This window comes from Melozone crissalis, unplaced genomic scaffold, assembly GCF_028551555.1.
Source record: "Melozone crissalis strain CALT ecotype California unplaced genomic scaffold, PUWL_Pcris_2 ptg000088l_1, whole genome shotgun sequence".
Classification (NCBI taxonomy): Eukaryota; Metazoa; Chordata; class Aves; order Passeriformes; family Passerellidae; genus Melozone; species Melozone crissalis.
In genome coordinates this window covers 1,473,703-1,486,916 of record NW_026535865.1, presented here as the reverse complement: position 1 = coordinate 1,486,916, position 13,214 = coordinate 1,473,703, and the positions used below count along the sequence as shown (strand labels likewise).

General features: G+C 62.6%; 3 protein-coding genes across 3 annotated transcripts; all 3 read right to left on the bottom strand.

Moving 5' to 3' along the window:
- Positions 1 to 233: 233 nt before the first annotated feature.
- On the bottom strand, positions 234 to 810 carry SMIM44 (small integral membrane protein 44). Its single transcript, XM_054290870.1, has 2 exons — positions 570 to 810; positions 234 to 448 (listed from the first exon to the last, which is right to left on the bottom strand). Exons 1-2 carry the CDS (start codon positions 808 to 810, stop codon positions 234 to 236), a joined length of 456 nt encoding a protein of 151 aa, XP_054146845.1.
- Positions 811 to 3,450: 2,640 nt separating this feature from the next.
- DOHH (deoxyhypusine hydroxylase) lies at positions 3,451 to 6,221 on the bottom strand. Its single transcript, XM_054290937.1, has 5 exons — positions 6,189 to 6,221; positions 5,558 to 5,886; positions 5,112 to 5,188; positions 4,702 to 4,939; positions 3,451 to 3,773 (listed from the first exon to the last, which is right to left on the bottom strand). The coding sequence occupies exons 2-5, from the start codon at positions 5,829 to 5,831 to the stop codon at positions 3,457 to 3,459; spliced, it is 906 nt and encodes a 301-aa protein (XP_054146912.1). The 5' UTR covers positions 5,832 to 5,886; positions 6,189 to 6,221; the 3' UTR covers positions 3,451 to 3,456.
- A 904-nt stretch (positions 6,222 to 7,125) lies between these two features.
- Positions 7,126 to 9,701, bottom strand: LOC128946910 (uncharacterized). The gene is made up of 2 exons (XM_054290929.1): positions 9,620 to 9,701; positions 7,126 to 8,429 (listed from the first exon to the last, which is right to left on the bottom strand). The coding sequence occupies exons 1-2, from the start codon at positions 9,623 to 9,625 to the stop codon at positions 7,311 to 7,313; spliced, it is 1,125 nt and encodes a 374-aa protein (XP_054146904.1). The 5' UTR covers positions 9,626 to 9,701; the 3' UTR covers positions 7,126 to 7,310.
- Positions 9,702 to 13,214: the final 3,513 nt, after the last annotated feature.

Here is a 13,214-nt window from a genome sequence, read left to right as displayed (position 1 = left end):
CAGCTCTGCCACCCCCGTGCCGTGCTGGGCCAAGGGGTGAGCAGGGCTGGGACAAGTGGTGCCACACTGCATTGGTGTGACAGCCCAAGGGGAGCCCGAGAGCAGCGCTGGGGCTGGCAGGGAGGGGGAGGCTCTGTGCCAGGGCTGGGCAGTGCCTACACCCAGGGCCACGCCGTGACCCGATGGCCAGGCAGGGCTGCAGGGTCCTGCTGGTGGCACGGGTGTCCCCTGAGCTAGAAGAATCTCTTCTTGGGGGGGTCAGCAAAGGAGACGGAGCTGCGGGGAGCGAGCAGCTGCAGCGGGATGTCCGTGCCGGGCAGGATTCCGCTGCCTTCATCCTCCACCTTCTGCTGCACCAGCACCTCATCCTCCTCCAGCCACTCTGCCTCCAGCACGGGGCCTTCGGCCATCTCTGCCTTCTCCTCCGGCTTGGGCCCAAATGCCCAGTCTGCAGGGGCTCAGAGGGAGCTGTCAGCAGCCCCAGCCCTGCCCCAGCCCAGCCACAGCCGGGGGGATCCCCCTGGCCCCCGCCCACCCCAAAGCCCGGCCCCGCTGTGGGGGGCACTCACCGGCAAAGTCGTGCACCAGGTCCTTGATGAGGTGCCCCACGATGGCATATGCCACCACCAGCACCAGCGTGGCTGCCATCATCAGGTAGAGCACATAGCGGGGCAGGTGGATGCTGTCCAGGGCAGGGGGCCTGTAGTCCACATACAGCACCTCGTCCTCCTCGGGGGGCGCCTGCAGCAAGTGCCGAGGCCCCGGTGCCCCCCCGGTGCCAGGGAGGAGGACACCCCCTGGCAGGGCCATGGCCAGCTACCCCTGCCTCCCCACCCCGAGCCACTGGAGCCTCTGCCACGCAGGGGACTGCAGGGGGGGAGGTGGCATCAGGGTCCACAAGGCTCCTCGGTGCCGGCAGCTCACAGGGACAGCGGTGTCCCCACAGCTGGTGGCAGTGCCACTTACCCGGCGGCAGAGCTGCGTTGCTGAGGAGCTTAGCACCTGCTAATCCAGGCACAGCCGGGCTGCCTCAGCATGGGAGGTGACCAGGGGGCTCTGATGTGGGTCAGGGTCCCCAAATCCCACTCCTCTGGGAGCACCACTGGCACCCCTGCCACCCCGGGAGTGAGGAGTCACGGACAGCTGGAGAGCTCCCAAAGACAGGAATGGGGAGGGATGCCCGAGGCCTCTCCTCCCTCCCCTGGGCTGGGTTAAATCCCTCAGCAGGCCCCGGATCCCTGGAGCAGATGGCTGAGATCCCAGAGGACACAGCACCCTTGGAGCCCATGGGAGCAGGGATTTGGGGATGCCTCAGCCACGGGAGCTCCCACGGGGCCCCCTCTGCTGTACAGGGGAGCAGCCCGTGGCAAGAGGCTGTCACCTTCCCAGGTGGCTGCCACGTGTCACCCCAGCACCCAGTGTCACCCCAGCACCCAGTGTCACCTCCCCAGGGCAGAGCAGCCTGCAGAAGGGGGCCGAGTCCATATTTCTCTCAAAATTAATTCTCCCCACACCAAGAAGGTGCAGGTTTTAGCCCAGACCAGCAGCAGCTTTGAAGAAATCCCAAACCCCTCCCAGCAGAGGCTGAAGGTGCTGGTGGAGCTCAGTGCCGAGCCAAGGCTCAAGGCTGAGTCCTGCTCCAGCCCAACACCTCCAGCTCTGCTGCACCAGGGCACCCCTGTCCAGATCCCAGCCTCAGAAATGCATTTTGTTCCGATTTTGTCTTAAAAGCTGTTGGGAGAGCAGAGACAAATGTTGGCACAGAATGATTGGGAAACAGCCCTGCAAGGTGTGAGTGAGTCACCGTGGCAAAGCTGGGGAGCAAAGGTGGGGGCAGCCGAGGTGGGAAGTGGGGACAAAGAGCCTGGCAAGCTCCAGGGTGCTGGAGCCCACGTGCCAGCAAGGGAACAGTGGGAATGATAACGTGGCCTTGGGGAAGGCACCCATCTATCTCACTGTGCTGGGCATGGATATGACACAGGGACACCCCAAAGTGCCACCTGGCTCCTGCCCATCACCCAGGGGCTACGGAGGGTGAGGGAAGGGGGACAAGCAACCCATAACAGCTGCTGACTCCAAACAGTGTGAAAACATCAGATGTTTGTCCTCAGTGCTGGGGAAGGGCAGTCTGGAGCCCCTCACCCTCCACACGGCACACAGGTGACCCTACCCACAGCACTCAGGTACATGTCACTGACTCTTGCTGTGTACAGGTGACCAAAACTGGTCACATCTTGACTAACAGCCCTTTCCATGGGGTCCTGAACTGGGTCAGACTGGGCCATGGCCAGGGCTGCCCCTTGGCTGTGGCCCTGAGCACCAGAGCCCTGGGGATGCTGAGCTGGCTTCAGGGACTAAGAGGATTGAGCCTGGGAGTGACTGACAGGGAGCCCTTGGACAAGGGGAAAAGGGATGCCCAGCAGGATGCCAGGCCCTGCAGGGCAGTGGGACCTACCAGGGCACCTCAGACAGATCATCCTCCTCCCCAGGGCTGGGGGTTTCACCTCATGCCATCAGGGACCCCACTCCCTGTTCCTCCCAATGTGGCTGGACTTGAACTTAAAGGTCCTTTCCCATCTCAATGGTTCTATGACTTCACTTTGGCAGCCCCCAGCCTCCTGCCCAGGGGTTGACCCCATGGCAGTGGGGGCACTGCACACCTGGGCACAGGTAAATCACAGCTCAGTTCACTCCAGCTTCCTGTGCCAGTGCTTTATTCCCTGCCAAACCCCAAACCCCAGTGCCCAGGCTGGGCTGACGGAGGGATCTGGGTGCCAGCAGCAGCCTCAGCTCTCCTGCCCCTGGTTAAACACAGAGGAAAGCCCAGGCAGGCTCTGCCTCACCCTGCCCACCCTAATGGCAGCGCCCTTCCCTGCAGAAAAAAACCCAGCCATATCTTCCCAACTTTGCCATGAAACAACCCCCATCTTAGGGCAGAGGCTGCCACAGGCTCAGCTCCAGCTTGTCCCAACAGGAGAAGCCAAACCCACGGCGCGGGTGAGGAGGGCCCCGGCTCGGCACCATCACCGAGAGCAATTTCAAAGCATCCCAACACCACAGCCCACAAGAGCGGGTGCCCAAAGCCCATCCTAGCCCCCAGCAAAGCTCAGCTGTGGAGAACGGAGCTGCCGACAGGGCAGCACCAACCCAGGGCAGGCCCAGGCCCCGCAGGGCCGCAGCAGGCTCCGACGTGCCAAGCTGAGCCCACCTGGTCCAAGCCCCGAGCCACGCTGCGGGCGGGCAGCGCCGATCCTGGCAGGGAAAAGGGGCAGGTCCAGGAAACAGCGGCTGGCGAGGAGCGCTGGGGAGGCAAGTAGCAGCTCAGCCCGGATTTGGAGGGAAAAGGTGCTTGTAATTGTGCCAGAGAGCAACCCCGGTCCCTCCCACGGCTCGGCAAGGCACGGATCCGCCGGCGGCGGCAGGCAGCGCACCCAGCTCGCTGCCCCCAGCCCGGGCTCAGGAGGAGGCCTGCAGCTTGCAGAGCCCGTCGGCGTACTGGAACTGGGCGCCGTTCTCGTACTCGTACATGTCCAGGGCCACCTGGCAGCTCTCGCGCACCACGCGCTCCTCGTCGGCCGCGAAGGCGCGCAGGGCGCGCAGGCAGCCGGGCCGGGCAATGGCGCCCAGCGCCTCGGCGCACTCGTGCCGCACCATGGCGCTCTCGGCGCGGCTGCACAGCGCCGCCGTCAGCTGGGGCACGCACGCCTCGTCCTGCAGCTGCCCCAGCACGTAGCCGATCTCGTGGCGGAACAGCGCGCTGCCGCAGCGCAGCCCTGCGGGAGGGGGGACAGTCAGCTGGGACTCCCCAAAATTCACCAGGGTGCCCCAAAACGCGCCAGGACGCCCGGATGGAGCCCCCACCTGAAAGCTGGGGATGCCAAGGGTCACCACCCCAGCCCTACAGGAAGGGGTGTCCCACCCTGCCCCCTGATCCCACTCTGTTCCCTGATCCCACCCTGCTCCTTGACCCCACTCTGCTCCTTAATCCCACCCTGCTCCCTGATCCCAGCCTGCTCTCAGATCCCACCCTGCTCCCTGATCCCACCCTGCCCCCTGATCCCACCCAGCTCCCTGATCCCACCCTGCCCCCTGATCCCACCCTGCCCCCTGATTCCAGCCCTGTCCCTGTGCCTCCTTTGATGGCAGAACCCACCCCTCCAGCAGAGCTACTGCTTCCCCACCTGCCCAGGTTCTGCCCCACCACGTGATGTTCCAGGCCATGGCAGCATGGCCAGGGACCCCAAGCAGCTAGAGCAGGAGCTGACAGATCCCACCTTATGGACCTCAACAGGCCCAGATGGCTGGAGAGCCTGACCAACTTCCCTCAGGCTGGGAGTGGGTCCAAACAGTTCCTGGACTGTGGTCTGCCCTTTTCCCACACAGGGACATTCCCCTCTCCAGAACTATTCCCAAACACCAGCAGCCCCTGACATTGCAGGCCAGGAGAGCATGACCCCAAAAACCCCAGGCCAGACTGGTCCCAGACCCCCATCACAGCCAGTGCCCTCCCTCCCTCAGGGAAGGGGGTCTGGAGGGTGGCAAGGGGACTCTGGAACACCAGAGATCACCCAGCACTCTGTGATGTAGCTAGGAACAGCAGCCCTAGCCACAAACACGTGAGAGCAGCTCTGCACTCCTGCATTTGGGAAGGGCTCATCCCAGATTGACCTGGACAGACCCACAGCAAGGCCAGGCCCTCACCTTCTGCCAGTGCCAGCACAGCAGCCTGGCCCCCCACGTTCCGCAGCGCAAACATGGCCCGGTAGCGCTCAAACAGCTCCTGGGACTCATCCAGGAGGATCTCCCGGAGCTTGGCAACATCTGTCTCGTCTGAGGGGGGAGCAGGATCCACAGAGCGGTATGGGCTGCTGCCTGCCTGCTCCTGGTTGTTCTGCAGCCACTCCAGCCTCCTCACGGCCAGCTGACACGTCTCTGCCACCTGTGGGGACAGAGACATGGCCCTGCCTGCACAACAGCACTGGACAGCGCCAGGAGCAGCCCAGCACACAGCAGATGTCACTGTGATGTCTCCACCCACCCGGCCAGTGTGGGACCCGCCTCCGAGACCAGCGGTGCTGATTCCGGAGGAAATGGCCCCTCGGGAAGCTCACCTCGACCACAGGATCCTGGGAATAGCGTTTCAGGACATCCAGCACCTCGGGGTTCCCAATAGCACCCAGGGCTTCACCTAAAGGATGGATCAGGATGTAATCAGAGTGTTTGTGTGAGAAGAACCCTGCTGTGCCCTCTGGCAATGCCTTGCTTTGCTCTAAAGCACAGACACAGGCCGAACTGACCGATCCCACATGGGGCAAACACGGGCACAGGCCAGACTGACCAATTCCAAACAGGACAAACACGACAGGAGAAGCCTGGCCAACCTGTCCTGCCAGGTGTGGCCAGGGACGGTGGTGAGGTGTTACGTGACTCAGGGTTTGACATCCAAGCAGGATCAGGCCCCCATGAGGTGCCCTGTACAGTGGGGGAAGCACTCCAAGCCCCACTTGCCAGCCAGCCCCCTTCCCTGCCCCCAGAGCCGCAGGAGCCGCTGCCGTACCTGCCTCGTGCCTGACCATGGGCTCCTGGGCCGTGTCCTCCAGCACGCGGATGAGCACCGGGATGGCGGCCTCGTCCTGCATCTGGCCCAGGCAATAGGCCAGTTCGTGCTTCAGCAGCGCCGAGCTGTCCCCAAAGGCGCGGCTGATCCACTCCACGGCCGCGCGGCCGCCCAGGTTGCGCAGGGTGAAGAGGGCCCGGAACCGGGCGGGCAGCGGCTGCGCCGCGTCCACCAGCGTGCGGCCGATGGCCTCCACCTCCTGCTCCGTCACCATGGCGCGAGCGGCTCCGGGCACGCTCGGGGCTCCGGGAGGCTCCTCGGTCACACTCCTGCGTCCGGGGAAGGGAGTCAAAGTGCGCCCTCAGCCGCCAGCGGATCCCGTGGCCGGGGGCAGGGTGGGCGGGAAGAGCCGCGGCCCGGCCTGTGCCGGAGAACCGGACCCGGGGCTGACCCGAGCGCGTGTCCTCGCACACTCGGTTTCACCGGATACCCGAGGCGGACATAGACCGCCTGCCGCGACCACGCCAGACAGAGCCGCCGAGCCAGCGGAAGCGGGGCCCGAGAGGAGCGGCCGGGCCGGGGGATCCCGGGGGGTTCAGGGAGGGCCCGGCGGTACCGGCACCGCACTCACCGCGCGCCGCCATCTTGCTGCTCCGCCACGTGACCGCCCGGCGGCCGCGCCTGCGCAGTACGCACGGGCGGGGCCGGCCGCGAGGGGGCGCTGCCGCCCCTCCGGCTGAGGGCGCTGGGGCCGCCAGGGGGCGCTGCGGGAGGAGCAGGGCCGCTGCCGCCATGGCCGGGCCCGATCACGGAGCGCGGAGCCGGGCGGGGCCGCGGAACGGAGCCACAGACACTCCGGAGAGGGACCGGGGCTGCCAGGCTGGGCAAACCCCTCCAGAGAGGGGCTGGGGCGTTCCAAGGAGGGCAGAATTCCTCTGGAGAGGGACCAGGGGTGCCAGGCTGGGCAAACCCCTCCGGAGAGGGGCTGGGGATGCCAGATTGGGCAAGGCCCACCCTGAGAGGGACCTGGGGGTGTTCCAGGCTGGGAGAGGGTTCAGGCAGTGCCAGGCTGGGCAAACCCCACCCTGAGAGGGACCTGTGGTGCGAGACTGGACAAAATCCCTCAGGAGAGGGGTCAGGGATGCCAGGCTGGGCAAAATCCCACTGGAGAAGAACCAGGGGTGCCAGGCTGGGCGAACCTGTCTGGAGAGTCCAGGTGTGCCAGGCTGAACAAAACCCCTCAGGAGAGGGGCTGGGGGGTGCTAGGCTGGACAAACCCTCAGGGCAGCACATCCCTGAGTTTGTGGATGCAGTTGAATTCCAGGCTGGTGTCAGCCCTTGCAAGCCACTGCTCCGCCTCTTCCTTCCCTCTCCTTCCTATGTGTGTTTACACAGCAAGTTTCAAACCTCCAAAGGAGTTTTGCCTTATTTCAAGGCTCCTGCTGATTTTGGTTCAAAGGAGAGTCTTGGAGACAGAGGAAAGGGAGACCCCAGCAGCTGCCCTCTCCCAGCCCTAATCTCCACTGTACTCCCGCAGCACACAACACACCACCAGTTTAGATCCTGGGAGAGAGAATGGGCACAAAATACATTCCACTGCCTGAAACCTGCACAGCGAACCCAGCACGAGCGTGACACGGCCGCCCCTCCCCGCCCTGGGCCCGCCTAGTGCAGCTGGAAGCACTGGGCCAGTTTGCCAGAGTCCACGGTGAGTCTGCAAGCAGGGATGTGCAGGGCAGCTGCTCCTGGGCCATCAGCCCTCCCCGCAGCTCTCGAAGTACTGACACATCAGCTCACGCACTTGCTCGGCCCGGTTGTCCTCCATGGCGGCCGGCGCGGGCTGGCAGGGCTTGGGCAGCTCGGTGGGCTCGGTGCCCTCCAGCCACTCCTCGTTGAAGGGGTTGTCGTGGGCCTCGCAGACGTTGTGCAGGATGCAGCAGGCGAGGACCAGGGTGGGCAGCAGCTCCAGGCTGCAGTCGTCGCACTTGAGGAGGATCTGCCAGCGCGCCTTGAGGCGCAGGAAGGCGTTCTCGATCACGCTGTGGGCCCGCTTCAGGCGGTAGTTGAACTGCAGCTGGCGCTGGGTCAGGTTCTCGTCCTCCTGGTAGGGCTTGAGGATCCAGTCCTGCAGGGGGTACGTGGCATCGCCCAGCAGCACGTACTTCTGTGCCTTCCCCATGAAATGCTTGGGAGGGTTGGGGCACAGCCGGCCCTCCTTGGCCAGCACCCACAGGCTGGAGCTCTCCAGGACCGCGCTGTTCTCCATGCTGCCCGGGAAGGCGGTGGAGACGTCCCAGAACTGGCCCAGCCCGTCCACGGTGGCCTGCGTGAGGATGGAGTGCCAGCCCTGGCCGTTGCAGTAGTCGGCGGTGAGGCGCAGGGGCGGGTGGATGGGGATGTGCAGGCTGTCCAGCGCCCCGATGCAGTGCGGGAAGCCCCAGCGCGTGCAGAAGATGCGCGCCATGTTCTCCAGCTCCTTCTCATCGGGCAGCCGCAGGTAAAGCGGCTTCAGCAGCAAGACCACGGCGTAGCTCACCTCCCGGACGCAGCTCTGCACCGTGGAGGGCCCCACGCCGAAGAGCGGGCTCAGAGTCTGGTACTCCACGTTGGTGGCCAAGTGCCACAGGGCCACGGCCACCCTCTTCTCCAGCGGCAGGGCGGGGTGGAAGTGCGCGCTGTGCGGAGCCAGCCCAGGCCGCAGCTGGTTGCAGATGTAGAAAAAAGTCTCCTTGGACATCCGAAACTTCTCCAGCCAGTCCTGGGGCCCAAACTCCTTCAGGACCACCTGCTCCCACCAGTCCGTGCTCCTGAGGCTGGGCCAGGCGCGGGGGTAGAAGCAGCAGCTGGTTCTCCTCCGGTGAGCGATGAGGAGCTGCAGTGCAGGGGGGAGACAACAGCAGTGTGAGACAGCACTTCACTGCACCTCACTGGGACCCCTTCTGAAGACCACCCCGCTCAAGAGACTTGCTCAAGGCAGGAGGATGGCCAGTGCCAGGTGGCTAGTGGTCCCAACTGGTGTAACACCAGTCAAATCTTCCTGTTCCTGGGAAACCTCACTGCAAACCCACCAGGCAGTAGGTGTGACCCCAGACAAGATGCTCAGGTGTTGCAGATGGAGCTTCCTGGAAAAGCCCTTTTTTGGGGTGGCCATTCCCTCTGGGGGTTTGTATTTTAACGAGCATTGCTGGATTTCCAGCCACTGAGGGAACTGTGGGCTAAGTCCCGATTTGGAAGGGAGAGAGAGCATCCCTCAAAGGTGGGAATCATTATGTGAAAGGGGAGGTTCCTGGCCCTTCCACAGGAATTGTTTTTCTGTTATTAAATTCTGTTATTAAATTCAGGCAGTGCCAGGCTAGGCAAACCCCACCTGGGGTTTGCAACTTTAAAAAGAGGCTTTAGTCACCTTCTTCAGCCACTGCCCAGGCCAGCAGGTTCCTCATGTTCCCCCTCCAGCTTGTCCTTGCAGCCAGGGATCCCTTGTATCCCCCAATGCATCCCTCGCCTTTGATGTCACCCCCATGTCCGCTGCATCCAGCATCCTTTGTGTCCAGGATCACATCCTATGTCTCTCAAGTCCCATCCTTTGTGTCCCTGTTTTTGTGTCCCACAGAACCCCCACGTTCCTCATCCTTTGTGATCTCTGTGTCCATGTGTCCTTCTTGTCCCACATCCCGTGTTTTGGGTCTCACATGTCCCCCACCCTCTATGTCCCCCTTGTGACTTCCCCATGCTCCCCATCCTTTCCACCACTGTCCTTTGCATCCTTCTCCCCCCATCAACGTTTTGTGCTCCCGTGTACCCCGCGCCCCAAATCCCCCATGTCCATGTGTTCCGTGTCCCCATCCTGTGTCCCCGGGATCTGTCCCGCATCCCCCCATCCTCCGTGTCGCCGTGACCTCCTCTCGTCTCCCGTGTCCCCCACCCTCTGTGTCCCCGTGATTTCAGTGACCCTCCCATCCTTTGTGTCCCCGCGATCCCCACGTACCCCCGCACCCTCCGTCCCCCGTGGCCCCGTCCCCGCCTGCGGTTGTCCCCAGGTCCCGGCGGCCCCGCCCCGGTCACCGTCATGAGCCGCTTCTGCCGCTGGCTGTAGTAGTGCCGGAGCCAGGCTCGCCGCTGCGGCCCGTCCCAGCCCCCGGCGCCGCCGCCGCTGCCGCCGCCGCTCCCGGTGCCGGTGCCGTTCCCGGCCATCGCCCCGGCGCGCCGCCGCCGCCGCCGCGCCAGCGCGCACAGGAGCACCAGCAGCCGCTCCCGCATTTTCAAATCGGGAGCCGGGGCCGCCCTGGAAGTGATCGGCGGCGGGGTCACGGTGGCACCGGGGGGCGGGACGGGGTGGTGCCGCTCCGCTCCGCGCGGCACGGCTCTGCACGGCGGCGTACAGCTGTCCCCATCCGTGCCTGCAGTACGGACATGTCCATCCACACCGCACCGCACCGGGCTGCCCATCCCCATCCACATCCTCATCCCCCCAGCACCATCATCCCCATCCCCACGGCATCACCATCCCAAACCCCACAGCACCACCATCCCTATCTCTATCCCCATCATCCTCATCCCTACAGCACCATCATCCCCATCCCACAGCATCCCCATCCCCATCCCACAGCATCCCCATCCCCATCCCACAGCATCACCATCCCCACAGCACCACCATCTCTATCCCTATCCCCATCATCCTCATCCCCACAGCACCATCATCCGCATACCCACAGCACCACCATCCCCATCCCCACAGCATCACCATCCCCATCCCACAGCATCCCCATCCCCATCCCACAGCATCCCCATCCCCACAGCACCACCATCTCTATCCCTATCCCCATCATCCTCATCCCCACAGCACCATCATCCGCATACCCACAGCACCACCATCCCCATCCGCATCCCCACAGCACCATCATCCCTATCTCTATCCCCATCATCCTCATCCCCACAGCACCATCACCCCCATCCCACAGCATCCCCATCCCCATCCCACACCATCCCCATCCCCACAGCATCACCATCCCAAACCCCACAGCACCACCATCCCTATCTCTATCCCCATCATCCCCATCCCCACAGCACCACCATCCCATCCCACATCATCCCCATCCCCACAGCATCACCATCCCATCCCACATCATCCCCATCCCCACAGCATCACCATCCCCATCCCCACAGCACCACTATCTCTATCCCTATCCCCATCCCCATCATCCTCACAGCACCACCATCCCCATCTGCATCCCCACAGCACCATCATCCCCATCCCACAGCATCACCATCCCCATAGCACCACCATCTCTATCCCTATCCCCATCCCCATCATCCCCATCCCCACAGCACCATCATCCCCATCATCCCATCCCCACAGCATCACCATCCCTATCCCTATCGCACCACTATCCCCATTCCCATCCCCACAGCACCAACATCTCCATCCTCGTTCCTGCCTCTCTGCACCACAGCTCTGCCATCTCCATCCCCAGCACCACCTCTCACCAAACCACACCATCCCACCATCCCCACCCTCACCACCATCCCCATCCCATCCCATTCCCTTCCCGCCTCCAGGCTGGGCTGGAAAAGGCTCACTGGGCTCAGCTACAGCAAGGACTGGCACTACAGAAACAAGGAAAACCACAACAACAAAATCCCAAATCTGCCTTGGATTTGCAGGAAGGCTAAAAAAGGCTGGAAAAGACCAAACAAAGTTTACTGGGTTCAGCTTGGGCAAGGACTGGCACCAGAATGGCAAAAGGCACAACCACAGACAGGCAATGCCAGTGCCCTGCTGGTGCCTGGTGAAAGGAATAATATGAATGTGTCTTTACAAACAGACAGTGTGAATCTGCTTGTAGATAGGGCCAGGGACTTGTAGATAAGGAAGTAAGTGGAGAAACCATCAGTTTCAGAAAGTGTTACTAATTCACAAGGACTGTTGCTCAGCCAAGGTCCTGCTAAACCCCTGAACTTGAAGAACAACAAAGACAATAGAATTAATATCATGTGTTAAACAACGGGGGGATACAGTAGGCAATTCAGGAAGTTTGAAGTTTCTCCACCTCAGCCAGTGGAGAAAGGGAGAGGCTGATGTGGCCATGAATATTAGGATAAAAAGGAGGCTGCATCCCCCAACAATCTGAGAGGCCCTGTGGGAAATGCCCCATGGTCTCTCCCTTTGTTCGTGAATAAAGTTACAGGACTCCTCTGTCTCCTTTTTGGACATAAACCTCTGGTATCTTGAATTTTTCTGTACACCTGGGAGTAATGCCAGGGCCTCGATGGTACCCCAAAGGTGGTGCCTACTCTCCCAAAGTCTGTTTGGTTTCCAGACTGCCATGGCAGGGCAGATCCCACAGGTCTCCTGAGGCAATGGACAATGTGGGGTGCTGCAGGGAAGTTTCTGGGTTCCTCACGGCCCAAGCCCAGGATCTGCTAGAGGGAATCCTCTTCAGTTCTGGAGGCACTTTGAGCACCACAAGATCAGAAGGATCCAAAGGATCCATTACCCATAAGGATATTGGAGAGTGCCCAGAGGAGGGACACGGAGCTGGGCAAGGGCTGAGGAGCAGCTGAGGGCACTTGGCTGGTTCAGCTGCAGCCCAGGAGACTGAGGGGAGGCTCCTCGGGGGCTGCAGCTCCTCCCCAGGGCAGGCACAGGGGCAGGGGCTGAGCTCTGCTCTGGCACAGGGACAGGAGCCCAGCAAGGGCTGCAGCTGTGCCAGGCCTTGGCATGGAGCTCAGGGCAAGGTTCTGCCCCCCGAGGCTGCTGGGCACTGCCCAGGCTGCCCAGGGAATGGTGCCAAGGCTGCCAGAGCTGCAGGAGCTCCCAGGGGTGCTCAGGGTGGGGTGTTGGGGTGGCTGTGCAGGGACAGGGGCTGCACTGATGATCACTGAGCATCCCTCCTTGCTCAGGATATTCTATGAATGATTCTGTTCCTTCTCAGGACTGCAGCTATCAGGTGTTTCTTGTTGAAAATAACATACAAGGGAGCCTCAAAGTGAGACTTGATTATTATGGGAGGCCTAGCTGCATGATTGATAACCCAGGAGTCCAAGGTTAATATCAGGGATTGCATGCAGCTCGCTGCATTACTGCAGTAGGGCCAGAATGGGTGGCTGTGCTGTGCAGGGTGGTCACTGGTGTCACCAGAGCATGGGGGGAGGCACCCTCTGCCCCCCACAGGCACCCCGGGCCCCCTCTGTGGGCATGGGCAGGAACTGGGGGGTTCCAGCAGCGCTGAGAAGGGCACAGGGCCGAGAGTCCTCCTGCAGCACCTGCCCGGGCTCCTCCCAGGCCATGTGGGGCTGAGCAGCCACCCCTGCCCCAGTGCCCTCCCAGGAGGGGTTGGACACACAGCTGGCTTCCCCCACTCACCCCACACCTCTCTGGGAAGGGCAATGGGGACCAGAGAGCAGGAATGGGGGAGGCACAGCCACTCTGCGGGGTCCTAGGGGGTCCTACAATGAGTCACAGACAACCTCTGGGGGGCACAGGAATCCCACACCCTCTGGAGGGGCCAGGAACAACCTCCAGAACTCAAGAGGCCCCTTAAGGACCCAAGAACCTTCCCCAGAGACCCAAGAACCCCTGCAGGGACCAGGAGCCCCCCAAAGACCCAAGCACCCCGTTAAGGACTCAGGGAGCCCCTCAGGGACACGGTGAGTCCCT

Coding starts and splice junctions, on each gene's coding strand:
- SMIM44 (XM_054290870.1), bottom strand. CDS start 810: ATGGCCCTGCCAGGGGGTGTCCTCCTCCCTGGCACCGGGGGGGCACCG. Junction 449..569: donor CCTGGTGCACGACTTTGCCG/GTGAGTGCCCCC, acceptor GAGCCCCTGCAG/ACTGGGCATTTGGGCCCAAG.
- DOHH (XM_054290937.1), bottom strand. CDS start 5,831: ATGGTGACGGAGCAGGAGGTGGAGGCCATCGGCCGCACGCTGGTGGAC. Junction 4,940..5,111: donor CCCAGGATCCTGTGGTCGAG/GTGAGCTTCCCG, acceptor CTGTCCCCACAG/GTGGCAGAGACGTGTCAGCT. Junction 3,774..4,701: donor TGTGCTGGCACTGGCAGAAG/GTGAGGGCCTGG, acceptor CCCCTCCCGCAG/GGCTGCGCTGCGGCAGCGCG.